This window comes from Halichoeres trimaculatus, unplaced genomic scaffold (assembly GCF_033239565.1).
Source record: "Halichoeres trimaculatus isolate MK-OKI-2021-1 unplaced genomic scaffold, fHalTri1.1 fHalTri1_scaffold_2, whole genome shotgun sequence".
Classification (NCBI taxonomy): domain Eukaryota; kingdom Metazoa; phylum Chordata; class Actinopteri; order Labriformes; family Labridae; genus Halichoeres; species Halichoeres trimaculatus.
Window position 1 is genome coordinate 10,296,045 of NW_027437180.1, and position 16,977 is coordinate 10,313,021.

A 16,977-nucleotide genomic window follows, 5' to 3' on the forward strand; every position below is an offset into this window, starting at 1 on the left:
GGTTTGCATTACAGGCGGTGGTCATCCGTCTTACTGACAGCAGACGTACAGTATGAAGAACAAGCTTAATGGAGCTCACTGCCATGCACCTCTGGACTTGTAATGACCTTGTTAGCTTACTGGATAGCCTCTGTATGGCTTTGCATTAGCATTCATAGCATGGAGGTAGAATTCCCTCATTCTCTACTCCCTGTTGAACCCAGTTTATCACTCCCACCCTGGCAGGTGTGACTGAGAGAGTAAAGAAAGTGAGATATTGGCCAGCAGCAGTGGCAGCAGTGTGGTAATTAACAATGCCATTACCTCTCCGGCACAGTATGGGGTGTGTGTGTCTGTGTGTGTGTGTGTGTGTGTATGTGTGTGGCTTCCATTACCATGCAACAGTAGTTTAGGTATTTCAGCATGCAGCATGAGATGATAAGGTGTTTTTTCGTTCTGTTTGTCGGGCCGTCACAGCTCTGTTCCTGATCAGAACCTAAACAAGAGATAGATGATGCTCGTTTTTTCCTGATATATCAGATCCATTACAGAAGAGAAGATATATGCTGTGGAACTCAACCCATTTATTGCTGTTAGACTCTGACAAACTGCACCTCACAGACCTAATGTTCCAGAGAGAAGCAGCAGCTCCAGTCAGACCAGAGGGGAGACAGCACAGTACGTGAAAGTTGTTTTGTTCTTCCTCTTGGAAGCCTTGTCTCCTCCCTGGGGCCCCTTATTCGCCTTGCACCCTCCTCCCTTGAACCAATTATGCTATTTCCACTCTGAGAATTGCACAATTATCTCCTAATTTAGAAGGATTATTTTATTGTCAATCAGATTGAATGAGGGCAATTTCTGTAATCAGGAGTCTTTGTTGTGCAAACTAATTTTCACTTGACATCAGTGCTCTGCATCAGCGCTAAAGCTCCCATCAGTCTACAAGGTGGTTTAGCAGGTGGCTCTACGACAGTTATCCCTCTGATTGGCTGTGGTTGATGGCATCAAAAATAATTTATTCCCCCTCACCTCGCTGCAAACTGCTTTGAATGATTGAAGACGTGAAGTGGAGTGTTTGTCAGTGGAGGGTGGTTTATGATTAGGATGATGCTGGCACTCAGGATGATGTGGCACACTTTAACTCTCAAAGCAGTGATTTAACAAATGAACCTATAATATTGTGTAGAATGCTTTTCTGCTTCATGTTTAATAACTGTTAATTCCCTGGTGGTCAATAAAAAATGGTGCATCGTCTCATCTTTGGATTCACTTGGGGCACTGCTCCATTTCCATTATTTGTTTTAGATTTTAATGTTTTAAGTAAAATTCACTTTATTCTAAGGAACAAGAAGACAAAGTTAAAACACAGCAGATTGTATACAAAAAATGACAACTATTTTTTAATTGGTATAATTTTTTGACACGCATTTTCAAATCACTCAGAACCTGTTTCTTTTTGTTGTGTGCTTTCATCCACCATCCATGTTTTAAGAGAAGGCCATTGAATCTTTTAGTTAAATGTAAGTTGCTTTTCATACACAAAAGTTGGTTAAGTGAGTTCCTGGTTTATTTATGATTTAAAACTATTTAGATAAACTGCAGATCCTCCTAGTTGAAGCTCCCAACCTTTTTCTCTCTCTCTTTTTTTTAATTTTTTTTTATTTTTTTGCAAATTTATTAAAATAAAAAACCTCAGATGTCACATTTACATAAGTTTGAGCTCAGGTACATCCTGTTTTGTGCATGTTAGTCAGAGCACAAACCAAGCATAAAGTCAAAGGGACTGTCTACAAACCTCAGAGACAGGATTGTCTTTAGGCACAAATCTGGGGAAGGGTCCAGAAAAGTTTCTGCTGCTTTGAAGGTCCCACTAAGCCCAGTGGACTTCATCGTCTATGAATGAAAGAAGTTCAGAACCACCCGGACTCTTTCTAGAGCTGGATACTTGTTTAAAGTGAGCCACCAGGAGAATAAGGACCTTAGTCAGGGAGGAGACCAAGAACCTGATGGTCCCTCTGTTACCCCTTTTCCACCAAGCTGGTTCCAGGGCTGGTTCGGAGCTAGAGCCAGACTTAGTACCAGTTCTTTGGTTTTCCACAGACTAAGCACCAGTTGCTGGCTCTCAAAACTGGTGCTTGGCGAGCACCAACTCTTAGCTGAGCCAGCAGAAAGAACCATGTGACAACGGGGATGGGGGCGGGATTATCAACCAACCAAAGCAGAGAAAAACATGGAAGAATGTCATTTTTAAAAAGATGAGTTTGGAGTAAGCAAAACAACTGAAGAACGTGATGGCATAGCTCGCTGGCCGGCACCTGTTTGTGGAAAAGCAAACGGTTCTTAACCGGTTTGCACTTGAACCAACTGCAAACTGGTTCTAGCACCAGCACTAGCACCAGCCCTGGAACCAGCTTGGCGGAAAAGGGGTATGTCAGAGCTCCAGTGGTGCTCTGTGGAGAGAGCAGAACCTTCCAGAAGGACAATCATCCCTGCAGTAATCCACCAATCAGTCATGTTTGGCAGAGTGGGCAGACAGAAACCACTTCTTAGTTAAAGGCTCATGGCAGCCCACCTGGAGTTTAACAAAAGGTCCCTGAAGGACTCTCGGACCATTAAAAAAAAAATTCTCTGCTCTGATGAGACACAGATTGAACTCTTTGGTGTGAGGCGTCATGTTTAGAGGAAACCAGGCACCACTCATCACCTGGACAATACCATCTCTACAGTGAAGCATGGTGGTGTCAGCATCATGCTGTGGGGATGTTTTTCAGCAGCAGGAACTGGGACACAAGTCGGGAATGATGGAAATTCATCTTTCAGTGGGACAAGGTATCACAAATTAGAAAGAAAGAAAGAAAGAAAGAAAGAAAGAAAGAAAGAAAGAAAGAAAGAAAGAAAGAAAGAACAAAATTGTTCAGACAAAAGTCCATGCTCCACACACAGTGAGACATAATATAAATGAGAAAAAAGAAAAGTTCGGTCAGTTAGCCTGAAATGTATCTAGTAATGAATTTACTTCAACGGAAATAAATTTATATTATCATGAGCTGGGCAAAGTAGTTTTAGTCATTCACTTAACAGGGTTGAAGGTTCACTGCAGAACGTAAAGTAAAATTAAAAGACAGCAGCTAGAGCCTCTTTTTATTTTAAACTTGAATAGTCTTTCCCAGAATTTCTTCACCAACATTTCCCCAGAATTTCTCGACAAAAAGGATTGGGGGAAATGTAGAGGGAGTATGAACTTTCAGAAACCTTACGCTTGCTGCAATTCAATGAAAGTGATGAGCTGGATCTACATAGCTGTGGTTTAGTCTGAAGCCTGCGAATAACTCAATACTGATGGTGGAAAAAATTGAGAAACAGTCTCTAAAATCCTGAACATGCTCTTTCTCCTCACTATTGGTGAAGGGTGAGTCTGCAAGAAGTCAAACAGTCTGGCAGTCTCATAGGGCTGATGGATGAAATTGTTTTATAGATCATTTGTGTTTGTTGTGGATGATTTTTTTTTTTTTTTAATAAAGGTTTTATGTTTTTCTTCCTCTCAGCCTCCTTTACTTCTTACAGAGGCACACATGAGAACAGCAACATGGTTGGGAACGTGTTAGTGAGGCAAATTTCTCCTCAAAAAAGAACAGAAGTCACATCATTTGTTTGTGAGTGGTTAGTTTTTTTTTACATCATCAGACCTCGAACAAACCACAGGCTGCTGCTGATTTTATTCAACAGCTGATGCTGCTAAAGGCAACCGCACAACCAATTTATTCCAACATCCCAACAAGAGGGACCCAGCCGAGTGGGAGAAATATGTCTCACTACAAGATGCATGGGACTGCTACAGCTCACAAACACCTGCTAAACAGCAGCAGAACCATTTTAACATTTCCTCACATGACAAGAAGACTCAGAGGAAAGCTACTATATTAATGCAGTTACTCTGACAAAGAGCTGGAAGAGTCATGCAGCCTGACATGAGTTTAATACTGCATTTTATCAACAACATTTTAGCTCTGTCTGCCTCTGCAACTCACTAATTTTTCATCACTTGTGAGCTCACTACCCAGGAGCTAACAGATTGATTTGGGCCTTTTTTCTTTGAAAAAGGAAAATAAATATCAGATTAAGCTCGTATGAAAAATATGTGCTTATGTTTTCATGCCGTATCCCTCAGTCCTACATTCTTGATTAAAGTCAAGCTCAGTGAGAGGATGTTCAAAATGGACGAACTGGTAACCCATTCATCTTGTAGGAGCCACACTTGGTCATGTTTTATTTTTTGCATTAATTGCTTTCTTGTGTGCACGCCTTCCCCAGGTGAGGTGATAAGTGGGAGGGCAGAGCTCGCCTGGGAGAGAGAGACGGGAGAGAGAAGGCATACCGCCATTGACCGCAGGCCTTAAGATTTATGGAAAAAAGTTGAATTGTATTTAAGTTTCCTTTGGTTCAGATGTACAATAAACGATGATTTTCATCTCCCGTATACCAACTCTCAATGGATCCTTTTTTGGAAAGGTTTGCGCGTTAAAATGAACTGCTCCCGTTTCTCCACATGGTAAAATCAAACCCTGGAGAGGTTATTGGAAACCGTTTATGTTTTGTTATTTTTGTTTTTTTGAATTTTGCCACTTCACATCTATTTTACCTGAAGTGAAAAGAATGATCTGCGTTCAGAAGAAAACTAGATTGACATAAAACCCAATAGAAATTCAAAACAACGTTTTTTTGCCTGGATTAAAAGAGCTACATACTTTAAATAAAGCTGGCGGTAGACTAACTCTGTGTTGGATGTGAAAAAGTTCAGGCTGTTATTTTCCTGACAGCAGAAAAAATATGGGGCTGATATGGTTATTAGTGCATTAGACCGTCAACAACAAAACTATTACCCTTAAAAATATTCTAATCTTATGATTATATAACTAACTAGAAACCAATCATTAACTGTTTTGTAAAGTTTTTTTTAAATTATTATTTTTATTGTTTGATTTTTCTATTTTCTAATTTAATTTAATTTAATTTAATTTTATTTTATTTTATTTTATTTTATTTTGTTTTTATTTATTTATTATTATTTTTTATTTTAAAGAAGCTGTGCTGCCTGAAAAAGAATCTGCTGGCCTCTGATTATAAAACAGAGTTTTGAAGACTCTATAGAGGCCCAAACAAATACCCCAAACAATACCCCCAGACATCATAATCATCATCAGCATCTTTCTTAACCCTGAAATTGGATGACTTTTTGAAGTGCTATAAAACACACAGAAATGAGCAGAAGTAATATTGTGTTCTTTTTGTCCTGGCCCTGCAACTGTTTTGCATCAAATTCAATCCGTGTGTCATTTGGTTGATTTTAGATCTACCACTGTGGGTCAAGTCAAGGGGAATGGTGGTTTTTGAGAAGACTGAAATTTATGAAACTGTTCAGGCCATGCTTGTGTTTATTTTTAATGGGACAGTGGTGAAAGAGTTAAGGGCTAACCTCAACACCATCACAGGAACTCTCTGTGGTCCCACCTCATTCAGCCAGGTTCCTGCACAGTCAGACACCTGCTGGTCCTTGAAGCCCTATGAGGGAATCTTGAAACAGTTAACTGGGATCCACCCTTTTCTCAAACGCAGGCTTGTTCGTCTAATGGCCCTCAACTACGAAATAATGTTCAGCTATAGTTCATATTCATTCCTAATTTTCTGACTAATAGGCCTTCTGCCCCAGTGAAATATTGAAACAGCATGGGAGTGATCATTAATGCTGCACAAAGACAGTTACCCAGAGGTCAAAGGGGGCCTTTGAGTGTCTGCCTGAGACAAACAAAAAAGCCTCTTTTTTTTCAGCTGAAACATACATGTGTACAGCCAGCTATAGGATGCCTGCCTGCACAGGTCAGCTTACAGGTTGGCACCCTAAAAATACAGTTTCAGATACAGACAGGCGATGTCACTGGGGCTATGTCCATTTATTATACCATTTGTGGTCTGCACCTGTAAGAACAGGCATCAGCATCTGTAATGTGATAAAAAGAAAAAGTCTGCAGAGTGACAAACTGTTCTGTGAAGGTATAAAGTATGAGGGCAAAAGATATATATATAAATATATATATATATATATATATATATATATATATATATATATATATATATATATATATATATATATATATATATATATATATATATATATATATTCATTCATGTTTTTCCTGAGCATCACCTCGGAGTCTTTGTCCCACTGTTTTGTTGTTGTTATCTTTGTTTGCTACAGTGAATTGAAGAAGTCAGTAAAAAGAAAACTCTGTAAAAAGAAAGACAAAACAAAACAGTAGGAAACTTGTCCTTGACATGTGTTGTTGCTCTATGAGCAGGAAAAAGAATCCAAAAGCAAAAACAAACCAAAAAAAAAAGGGAAGAAGAATTGCACCAAATAGGATTTTACAATCAAACAAATCCAAGATGCTCAAAGGAAATTAAAAAAATAACATAATAGTTTAATAGTTTAGAAGAGAGTAATGACACTTCAATTGAGGCGAAAATAATAACTGTAAATTGACTTGGCAGTAACCGTTAGCCTTAATTCATGAAAGCTTTTGAAGCAACATATATATAAAACTGTGGATGCGAAAAAAGGAAAGGCACTGAGCTTTCACATGCTGTAACGCTGACTGATCATATTACCCTTCTCCTGTGCTCTGCATTGTATAACAATAGGACCAAGTCAACAAAGTGCAGTGCTGAGTTTGGCTGAGTATGAGAAGAAAACTGTGATGTGACTGAAGGTCAGCTGCTCTGAGATGTGGGTAAAAATGTGTAAATTGTCCTCTTCAGCAGGCTTTCTTGAGCTGTTTTCCTCTTATGTTTTCTCTTCCTTGTGTTGAGTTAATTTGCGAGTGTTTAATGAATCATAAAGCCAGAGACAAACCAGAAAACAGTCTCAGACGAAGCTCTGTAGAACAATAAAACACAACACGCCATATCTCTCTGCAGCTACTTGCATGTCTTAGCAAACATTATGACTCATTCTCTGCGTGCACGCTGTCTTTGATCACGTGTTGCAGCATAAATCCTTCTCTTTTCTCTTTCTACTCACTTTGACGCTCAGCAAGTTGCAGCACCGCTTTGAGTCTTTATGACGAAAGGCAGCAAATGAGCAAATTCCCTAAAAAGTGTGAGTGTTCACGAACACGACAGGGCTGTGAGTAATCTGAGCTGTGGCCAACAGATCTTTGTCTGCATCCTTCACTTCAAGAAAGCAGAGAGTGGGAGGTGTGAGTGATGGGCTGTGGGAAATGTATGCGGGGAGAGACAGAGACACGGCTCTTGTTTGCAGGTGTGTGACTGTGAGTGATGGAGGAAATAAATAATTACAGCAGTGATTGACAGGTCCAGTAGGATAAGGATGGTGAGACCCTCGTTAGCAGCATCCATCCCGAGTGCCACGTTTCTATGACAATGTCAGATGTGCTGCCTATTAGTGCCACTTACACTGACGAGCCCCTGCAGGGAGGGAAACAGCCAACCAAAGCCTCTCACTATGGCAACTATTTGGAGTGAATGTCTTTTGCATCGCATGTCACACTTTAGCTGGGATGGGGAAGTTTAATCCCTGAGAGACAGCTAGCAAGAAGGGCTTTTACGTGAAACATGCATGACTCCGTTTTAATGTGTTCATCTGCGTGTGTGTTTGTGTGTGTGCGTGCGTGTGTTATCACGATGTGTTTGTTGGGGGGATTCAGGATGACTGTGAGAAAACAGACAAGGTGTCACTTCCCTGCAGTCATCGTTTTGTTCTGTCTGGATTGCTGAGATGTGTGAGGATACAATTACAGATAGCACTTAGCTCAGACTAAAAAAAAATACAGCTGACTCTGCTGATGGTGTCTGCCAGTCTGTCAGCTCCAGCAAGAGGAGGATAAGCACAACATTTGCATTTAACTGTGCTGGTGTCGCAAAGATTGCTGCCTCAGTACCCAGGATGCCCTTCCTGATGAGGGTGCTGGGTTTGCCTCTTCATCCGTAATGGAGAGAGAAATTGTTGCAGGACAGATAAATGTAAAATGTTTCCCCCCTGGAAGTGAAGCTGCAACCTGATTTGTGTCTGTGTCTATCAGGTGGCAGGAATCAAAGGCATGCTGATCGCTAACAAGAGACAAGAAAACCAGGTGAAGACGTTCATCACGTACAATAAAGGCCGGGACTGGAGGCTTCTGCAGGCTCCTACAAGTGACCTGGATGGGAATGACATCCACTGCATACTGGTAAGAGGCTTTATAGCTCAATAGCTTTAAAAAAAGGGGGGGGTCACAAAAAGATGTTAAATGAAAAAAGATGATCAAAAGAATGGTCAATCTCATACTATAGAAAGGAACTGTCTGGTCTCTGGGTTTTGAGGCATCATTCCTTTTCAGTTTGTCCTCCTGTTCAAGGTTCAATATCTATCACCACACCCTGAAAATCAAAATTAGAATAATTACCAAGTAGTTTTTCAATTACAAAACGTTTTTCTTGGCCTGTTGATGAAAATAGGGGCTGCACTGTGACGCAACAGTGTTTGCATGTTCTCTACAGGTACTCCAGCTTTCTCCCACAGTCCAAAAACATGCAACACAATTGATCACTCTTAATTGTTCGTAGGTATGAGAGTGTGTGTGAAAGGTTGTCAGTCTGTCTGTGTCAGCCCTGTGACTGACTAGCAACCATAGACTGTATAAAAGATGGACGAAGCATCTGCGACGTCACCTGTCCTGAAACCGTGAAATTAAGCCAATCTATGGATGCAGCAACATTCCCTATGACGCCAGCTGTGAGTTTTTCTTCAAGCAGCTACAAGGCGTCCGCGGGTCACATGGCCTGAGCTGTGCCTCTGTTTGGAAAATCAAATGATCCTAATAACTTCTAAACCTCAGAGACAGAAAAAAATTTACTCACCGTACAGTGTGTGCTGATAGTGAAATCAGTGTTTTGGACCCAAGCTGTTTTTTGAACCAGGCTGTAAATATGTTTTTAATGCCGTTAAAGTCTGTTTTTATGGCTGGGTGTGAACGTGACTTCCGGTCTTTCTGCAGCCAGCCTCAAATAGATTCTCAATGGACAGCAACTTTTAGCACTTCTAGTGGCGTCATTTTTACTGACCGGATGTTGACCCTTGCTGGCAACCAGTCTAGGGCCTCCTCTTGCCCAAGTGTAAAATCCTTTAATATGTAGAATTTAAAAAGTCACTGTTAACTTTGAGACACAAATTTACTGTTTTTTACATTTCAAACATGCCTCTGTTAATCAGACTTGTACAGATAGGTGTGCAGGTGTGTCTCAGTCAACAATAAAAGTTCATTTATTTCTTCTGTCCGGGTCAAAAAAGTTTTAAGCCTTTATATTATAAAGATTGAGAACATGCAGAGTGAACTATGTTTAGCAATAATCTATTTTAATTGTGATAATTATTGTTTACTGGTAATAAAACTCCAAAATTCTGCATGTCATATAAATAGTATATCATTAGACTCCTTGTAGGAAAGGTGTCAATAGCCACGTTTCCACCAAGCAGTCCGGTTTGGTTCAGTGTGGTTTGGCACGGTTTGGTACAGTTAAGCCTGATCCTGTTTGTGATTCCACAGCAAACTGTGCCCTCTCGTTGTAGGCGGTATGTAAGTTGGATGCCAAAAGCCGCAGCTGTTAAACAATAGCATGACGCCGTAGCAGCACGACACAGTTTACCCCGCTAATAAATCCAACAACGGAGAAAAATGCAACACAGTAAACAAAGAGCATAGATGGAAGACATCCAGCATTTTTTCCTCTCTGTGATTGCAAATTCAACAAAAACCTTTTTTTTTTCACGACATCATAAAATGCTCTGGTTGAAATTATATCCTTTGTAGTGTCAGGGTTGGTTTTGACCCGGTCATAAAAATATTATTATAAAGCAACTCTTAGAGCCAAAATAGAAATCACAAATGTACTGTCAGCCAACACAGCAGGGGGAGTTGACGGCGCACCAGGGAATGGTGTCAGCAGATTCATGTTGGCGCAGTGACAATTTCGTGCCAAAAAAGTGCGCTGAAAGCTCGCCAGCTCCAACCTGGTCTATCCTCGCCGCAAGGCGAAGCGCACCCCACGCAGCTGTAATTTGGTTACAGGCGCACATGTGCGCACATGTCAACAAAGCCTCAGAGGCAGGTTTCCAGAGTGTCAGACATATTTTAATGCAGTAAACAATCACAGTAATCACTATTTAATGTAACCGTCTGAACCAGCATATACATTTGCGCCTGGTCTACGAAATTAGAGCCCTGACTGTTTCTGCTGAGTTTGATTACCTTTTTTCTTCTCACTCTGCAGCTCCTCACACTGCTGTGGCCCAGAGGAGATTGATCTTGATTAAATTAAAGCTGTTCATATATATAGGCCTATATACTTCATGGGGTGATGTTTCAGCAAACACTGACTAAAACAGCAGAAAAAGACATGTATACAATGTAGCGCTTTGATACAAAGTGCGATCAAGTTTTGTTTCAGAGAAGTTTGTGTGCCGCCAGGAGAAATGGAGCTGCTGTCGCGGGTTAAGTGACGATTCTAACGACCAATCTATGGTCTTCAGTGGTGTAGCTCCACCTTCCAAGTGCGGATCGGTTCACTCTGGCACCCATACAAAAGGGTCCCAAAAAGTGGGACGGCTCGTTGCGGTTATTTAGGGATTTGTCCCGGGATAAATCAGTGGAAACGCCATAAAAAGCATGCCGTACTGAGACGAACCAAACCAATCTGCTTGGTGAAAACCGATTGTCCTCTGAACAACTGTCAGTCAGCAGCCTTCACCACGACTGTCCAACCTTCCTGTAATTAAAAATAATTTTGATTGGTCTAACAATTTAATCTAACTTAATGAGATACTGAATTTGGTGTTTTAATTAACTATAAGCTATAATCATCACATTTTAAAAGAGAAGAGTAAATGCTAAAGATATTCTACTTTGTGTTGACTCAGTCCATCTAGTAAAGTTTCTCTAAGTTTATGATATAAATTCACTCTTTTGAGATTTCTTTTTTTCAATATCTGTGAGATGCACATGTTTATGTTTTCTGCTATTATCTACCAACCTGGTTGCCGACCTGTTATGTATTATGTTGTGTAATTATCGGCCATTGATTCTGCCTTTAGTGCTGATAAAGCTTCCTTTCACACTCCTCAAGCTCCTGTGAAGAGTGTTTAAGTTACAATAAGGTAGAATGAATCTGGTCTGTTTTCTCTGTATGATCTACCAAAGCAACCAAAACCTTCAATAGGACTGACAGTTTCTTTAGTTAATCTACAGTGTGTGTAAACATCATGGACAGGTCAGTGTCAGACAAAAGCTTTACAGCACGCTGAAGCAAAGGTGTAAGAGGTCTGGCTTTGTCCGTTGAGGATGCCACAAAGTACACATACAGAAAGTTCTTCACTTAATATTAGGGTTGCAGGAAAATGTGTTTTTGCTGTATGTTTTTCTTTCTGTATTTTTGTTGGAGGAAGTAATGGGAGCGTAAACTCTATAGAAATGGCTCACTATGTCTAAATAATTAGGCCGATAAGGTGCTGCCAGATTCAGAAACAGAGCATGTGTTGCCTCTGTCCCATCCCTCATTAGACAGCCTCCCTGCTTCTCAAACTAAGCAGATGACTGTTAGGAGGAGTCATGTTTCAGGCATAAGGGGGACTTCTCGCTGTTTAAGAGGTGATTGCAGGGCTTACAGGTTCCCTGTGATTGCGCATTCATATGACATTTTAATTACTGCTGTGGATTTCTTTTCATTACCCCGTTCAGTCCCGTTGCCCTTGATGTCCTTACACCAGTGACACGCTGTCTGCTGCAGAGATGAAAGCAGAGACATTTTTTTTTTTTTTTCTCTCTGCTCCATGAACAAATGTAATTGTCTTCTGTTGTGTGCATGCCCCGGAGACTTGGCGTCATACTTTAATGCAAATTTCCTCCCTCTTTGTATTAATGACAGATTAAACACAATTAGTAAAACTTATGAAGGCACAGTGGGTGCTCTTTGTAAGACAAATGAATCAAGCTTGTTTGTGATGGTTTTGTTTTGGTGCTGTAGTGTGGAAACATTTAGCTCCCTGCAAAAATAAGCCTAATCTGTGTCTCAGATGTATTTAAGGTGCCTGGACGACCTGATTTTTTCATTTTTTCAGCTCCATTTTGGGTCAACTTCCCCACAGATTTTTGGTCGAGACATTTTTAAAAGAGAAATATTTTAAAGTGACTGTTTTTACAACATAAAGACAAAATTCTTCATGTATAGGCTCCTTGCATCCTGGGTAAGCACGGCTGTAACAACATCATCCTTACAGTCCCGGTGGTGACAGCCCTGGCTTGCTGTAGAACATGTTGATTCTGTGCTCCTTGTTGTTGAGCAGGGTCTCTGTGCGCCCTGATCTGTTCACTGGGAGGTTGCTGAGTGCAGTTACTTTGTCCGCTCGCACAGCTACAGTTCTCACGGCTGCCTCCAGCCATTGGTCTCCCAAGGGTCCCCCAGCCACAGGCCAGAAAGCTTTTTTCTCTGACAGCCCAAAGCGCGTGTGCCTGCAGTGTACACCATCACTAACCTGGTTTCAGAGATCTCACTCTGGCTGATTACTAAGTTAACTAGCTAACGGCAATGAGTAGCAATCTGTCCATTTGGAAACTGTATATCCCTGAAAGTGAAGGCTGGAACAAAATATATTCCTGCAGCGTACTCCAGCATCCGGTCTTTCTGCTCATAGGATGGCATTTGCAGACCATCAAAAAGCCTATACAAAGTCTCTCAAGGATGCATGGTCCCAAACATACGTAGAATACTCAGAGGAGCAGTGCAACAAATTCCCTCTTCTTCAAAGCCAAGATTGACAACAGTCACTCTCATCTCTACAGTCAACCAGCTCCAGCTACACTGACGTCCTGCTCACAGCCTACAGTCCCTCACCCCTCCAGTGTTTCTCTGATGTCTTACAGAGTGAGACAGAAGCCTTCAACAAGAAAATGAAACCAACCACCTGCCACTGGGACCCCTTTCCCACAACACTGATCAAATCACAGCTCTCGACCATAAGTCCCCCCAGCACAACAACAATGAACCCCTCCTTTAAACCTGGCCATGTTCCACCTGCATGCAGAGCAGCTATCATAAAACTCCTTTTTCCTGGAAAGTCCTAACCAACTACCCATCTCCAACCTCCAGTTCATATAAAAAGTGCTGGAGAAGCTCAACTTTAGAATCATCTGCATTTTCAAGGCCTGTATGAAAAATTCCAACCCGGCTCCTGCTCCTCTCAAAGAACTGGATCTCTTCTGCTCCTTGCCACTAAGGATCTTCTTACGGGAGCTGATGCTGGCTCCCCTTCCCTCCTCATCCTCCTGGACTTTACACCTGTCTTTGATATAATCAATCACCACATTCTACACAAGCAGCTCTGTGAAGATATTGGACTCTCAAACTCTGCCCTGGACCAATTCACATCCCACCTCTCTGGGAGGACTCACTTTAGTAGCATGGGACCTGCAAGGTCCAAAACACTTCCTCTCACCTCAAGTGTTTTGGTCTGGATCTAATACTTTTTTTTTTTTACATAGATGCTTCCACTTAGTCATGTTACTGTCCACTATGGAATTTCATTCCACTGCTATGCTGATGGCACCCAGCTGTACGTCAAGATTGATTCAACTGCTCCATCACCATCAGCATCAGCCCTCACCATCTGCCTTGAGGAAATAAAGGCGTGGATAAGTTATAACTTCCTTCAACTCTACTGCACTAAGTCTAAAGCCCCCAACCAGATCCAGTCATCCTCCATAACCACCATCACCTTTCCTTGACAATCCAGCCTCATTTCATCTGCTGTTACCAACCTGGGTGAAAGACTGGATCCCCACCTAACCTATGAAAACCACAGTCCTGCGTCTAACGTCTAAGTAGCATTGCCAGACTCTGCCCCTCCCTCACAGTATCTGATGCTGAGAGGCACATACTGTGCCTCAGCTCCTCCAGACTGGATTACTGAAATTCTCTCCTCAATGGGACTCCAAAACGCAAAACTCTCCACAAGCTACAGAATAGCGCAGCCAGAATGCTACTCAGAGTCAGAAAACATGGACACAACACCCCACCATGCTGCACACTTCACTGCCTGCCCATTACTGCAAGAATAAATTAAAAAGTCACTCTCATCACCCACCAGTGCATCTATGGAAACCTTCAGCATACCTTAAAGAACCCTCCAGAACATCTAGGAGATCTGGCCTTTCTGGGTGCTGCACTGTATCTGTGGAACTCCCTGCCCAGCCACCACAGGACCCCACAGACTGTGGATTCTTTCAAAAGACCTTCCACTTTAATGAGGCTTTTGATTTACCTTAAACATCCTTTTTTACAATTTGTTTATGTTCTTACTGTTCCCTTGTGCTTGGAAATTAAAAATGCATTTTTATATAAAATGTATTACTGTTATTGTTTACGCACAAAATCAACTGTTAGCGACCTATAGCATCTTGATGCTAACCAGTGCTAGGCCCATTGTTCTCTGTGAGCAGAGGGAAAGGAGTCAAGGATGATGTGCTGGGACTGTGGTGTGAGCAGAGAAGAGATGACATCAACCTGTACTTCCATCCACCCTTATGGGGAATTTAAGATCTATTTCCAATTAGATGGTGCTGATCCAGCACCAGAGGAAATACCAACAGAGTTGTATTATGTTATTCACAGAGACATGGCTGACAGAGCTAATACTGAGAGGGAGGGATTTTTACCTTCTGCAAACAGACAGAACAAAGGAGAGCCAGACTGAACAAACTGGTGAAGGAGGCCAGCTCAGTCCTGGGCTGCTCTCTGGATCCTGTGGACCCTGTAGGGATGGGGGCTGACAGGAGAATGATGTCCAAGCTGTTGTATGTGATGGAAAACATATCTCACCACTTTCAGAAGACATTTTTACTCTTATGTTATTAGTCTGAGCACATTTTGTACTTGTACATTGAATCTTGACAAATTCTTGTGGTTAAATACTCCTGTACATATCTCTTTTTTTGATATATTCTTGTTGTAGTGTAGTGTTTGTACCAAACACTCACTTTTGTGCTGCTGTAACTCTGTAAATTTCCCCGTTGTGGGATAAATAAAGGTGTATCTTGTGTTAGCTTACCCCCAAAGACACCCTGGTCATCCGCTTGCTGTGCGATGACCATGGATGGATCATCAGCAGACGTCAGATCATGACGGTGCACCTGCTCCGACTTTGAGTAGATGACCTGTTGCTTCTACTGCAGTCATACATCTCCATTCTGTACAGGCAAAAGCTAACCTTTATCAAAAATTTACAACACTAAGTTATTTGTCAACTGTATTTAGTGAACAGTGAGACTTACCCACACTGACAGACTTGGAATTTCTTTGAGATGTATACATTTCACAAAGTGCCAAAACAAACTGGAGTGGGGCTCTGAGTGAGTAATAGTCTCGTCCTTGTCAACCAAAGTCTTTTTTTTTTTTCTGCAGCCTTTCTGTTCACTTCACCTCCAGCTGCAAATGTCAGAGAACCCGTACCTGTCAGGAACAATCTCCACCAAGAGCTCTGCACCGGGGATAATAGTCGCCACAGGTAAGACAAATTACTCAACCCAAGTTCTACACAGTGAGACGACTATGACAGGTAGTGGGACAACGGGTGTTATGGCTCTCAGGACATTTAACGCAATTATCTGATAAGTAACCTTCATTTAAAGTGCACTGTTCCAAATCAAAGTAAGCTCCAAACCAAGACAGCAAGTCCAAAAAAAAAAAAGTATCAAATTTTAAAAGGTGAACTTGACGGTCTGATAGGATCCAGGTCCAGTACTTACTCTATGAATCTCAAAATATAATGTGAAGTGTGACATTTAGGTGAAAGAAGAATAAAATTATAATTATTTCACTTGTATTTTGCTCTTAAAAAAATAAAATGAATACATAAATAAAAATAAATTAAAAAAAAAAAATTCTTGATCAATGTGTTTATCTGTATTTGTAAACTTTGCACACATTGCAAAAAAACTAAAGTCTTGTAGAGTGTTTTTGTCTTATTTTCAGTAGAAATGTCTTTTTAGACTTAACATGAGCCACATTTACCTGACCAGCCCAGAAAAATATCTGATTCCAAGTTATATAAAGAGAAAAATGAGCTTTGAATTACTTGTAATGAGTAAATTTTTTTTAAAAAAATGGAATGGAACAAGAGAAAATTTTCTTGTATTTAGACATTATTCTAGTTTCAGCAAATTTTCTAGTAAATTTTCAGATTTTTTTTTTTACTTGTTGCAAGCAATTCAAACTTAATTTTTATTTTTTTTAATTACTTGAAAAGGCATTTTCTGGACTGGTCAGGTGAATGTGGCTCATATTAAGTGTAAAAATACATTTTTTACTTAAAATAGGACAAGACACTTGAAAAGAGGTTGGTTATAATTTGGTTTTCATCCATGAACTAGCACTAGTACCCAGGTAACTCACACAGTTAAATATGTGAGAAAAACTGGGACAGACTATATCACACAGAGTCAATGTTCCAATTATTAATTCTTCCACATAACACAGAAGAAACTGAAAGCAGATGGAGAGAGATGACTGAAGAGGCAAAACTCAAATGTTTCAGAACTCGTGGAGTGTCAGCATAAAAAGTCTTTCTCTGCTCTGTGTGTGTTTGTCTCTCGATCTGTCTGTTTTGTCTTTGGTGTGTGAGAATGCTGAACAAACATACATTTCTGCTGCTATGCTCACACAGTGTGTTTCTGTTGGTGTGTGTGTGTGTGTGTGTGTGTGTGTGTGTGTGTGTGTGTGTATCCCTGGCCCTGCCTTTGCTTTGGCACTGACTCACTTTTCCCCGCTGCGCCTTTTAAGACGTCAGCTGGTGCAGAGATCATCTCACCAACATGACAAACACCATACAGATCAAACACATGCCTATTTACTGAGCTGTGGCCAGGATCATGGACGAGGATCGACGAAGGGAGACGT

General features: G+C 41.0%; 1 protein-coding gene across 1 annotated transcript in view; it reads left to right on the forward strand.

The window, feature by feature from the left end:
* sorcs3a (sortilin related VPS10 domain containing receptor 3a) overlaps window positions 1–16,977 on the forward strand; it is a 402,752-nt gene that overhangs the window by 294,829 nt on the left and 90,946 nt on the right. The window contains exons 10-11 of the mRNA XM_074686947.1: window positions 8,076–8,222; window positions 15,484–15,586. Coding sequence (XP_074543048.1) covers window positions 8,076–8,222; window positions 15,484–15,586 — 250 coding nt within the window. The remainder of the gene's footprint in view (window positions 1–8,075; window positions 8,223–15,483; window positions 15,587–16,977) is intronic.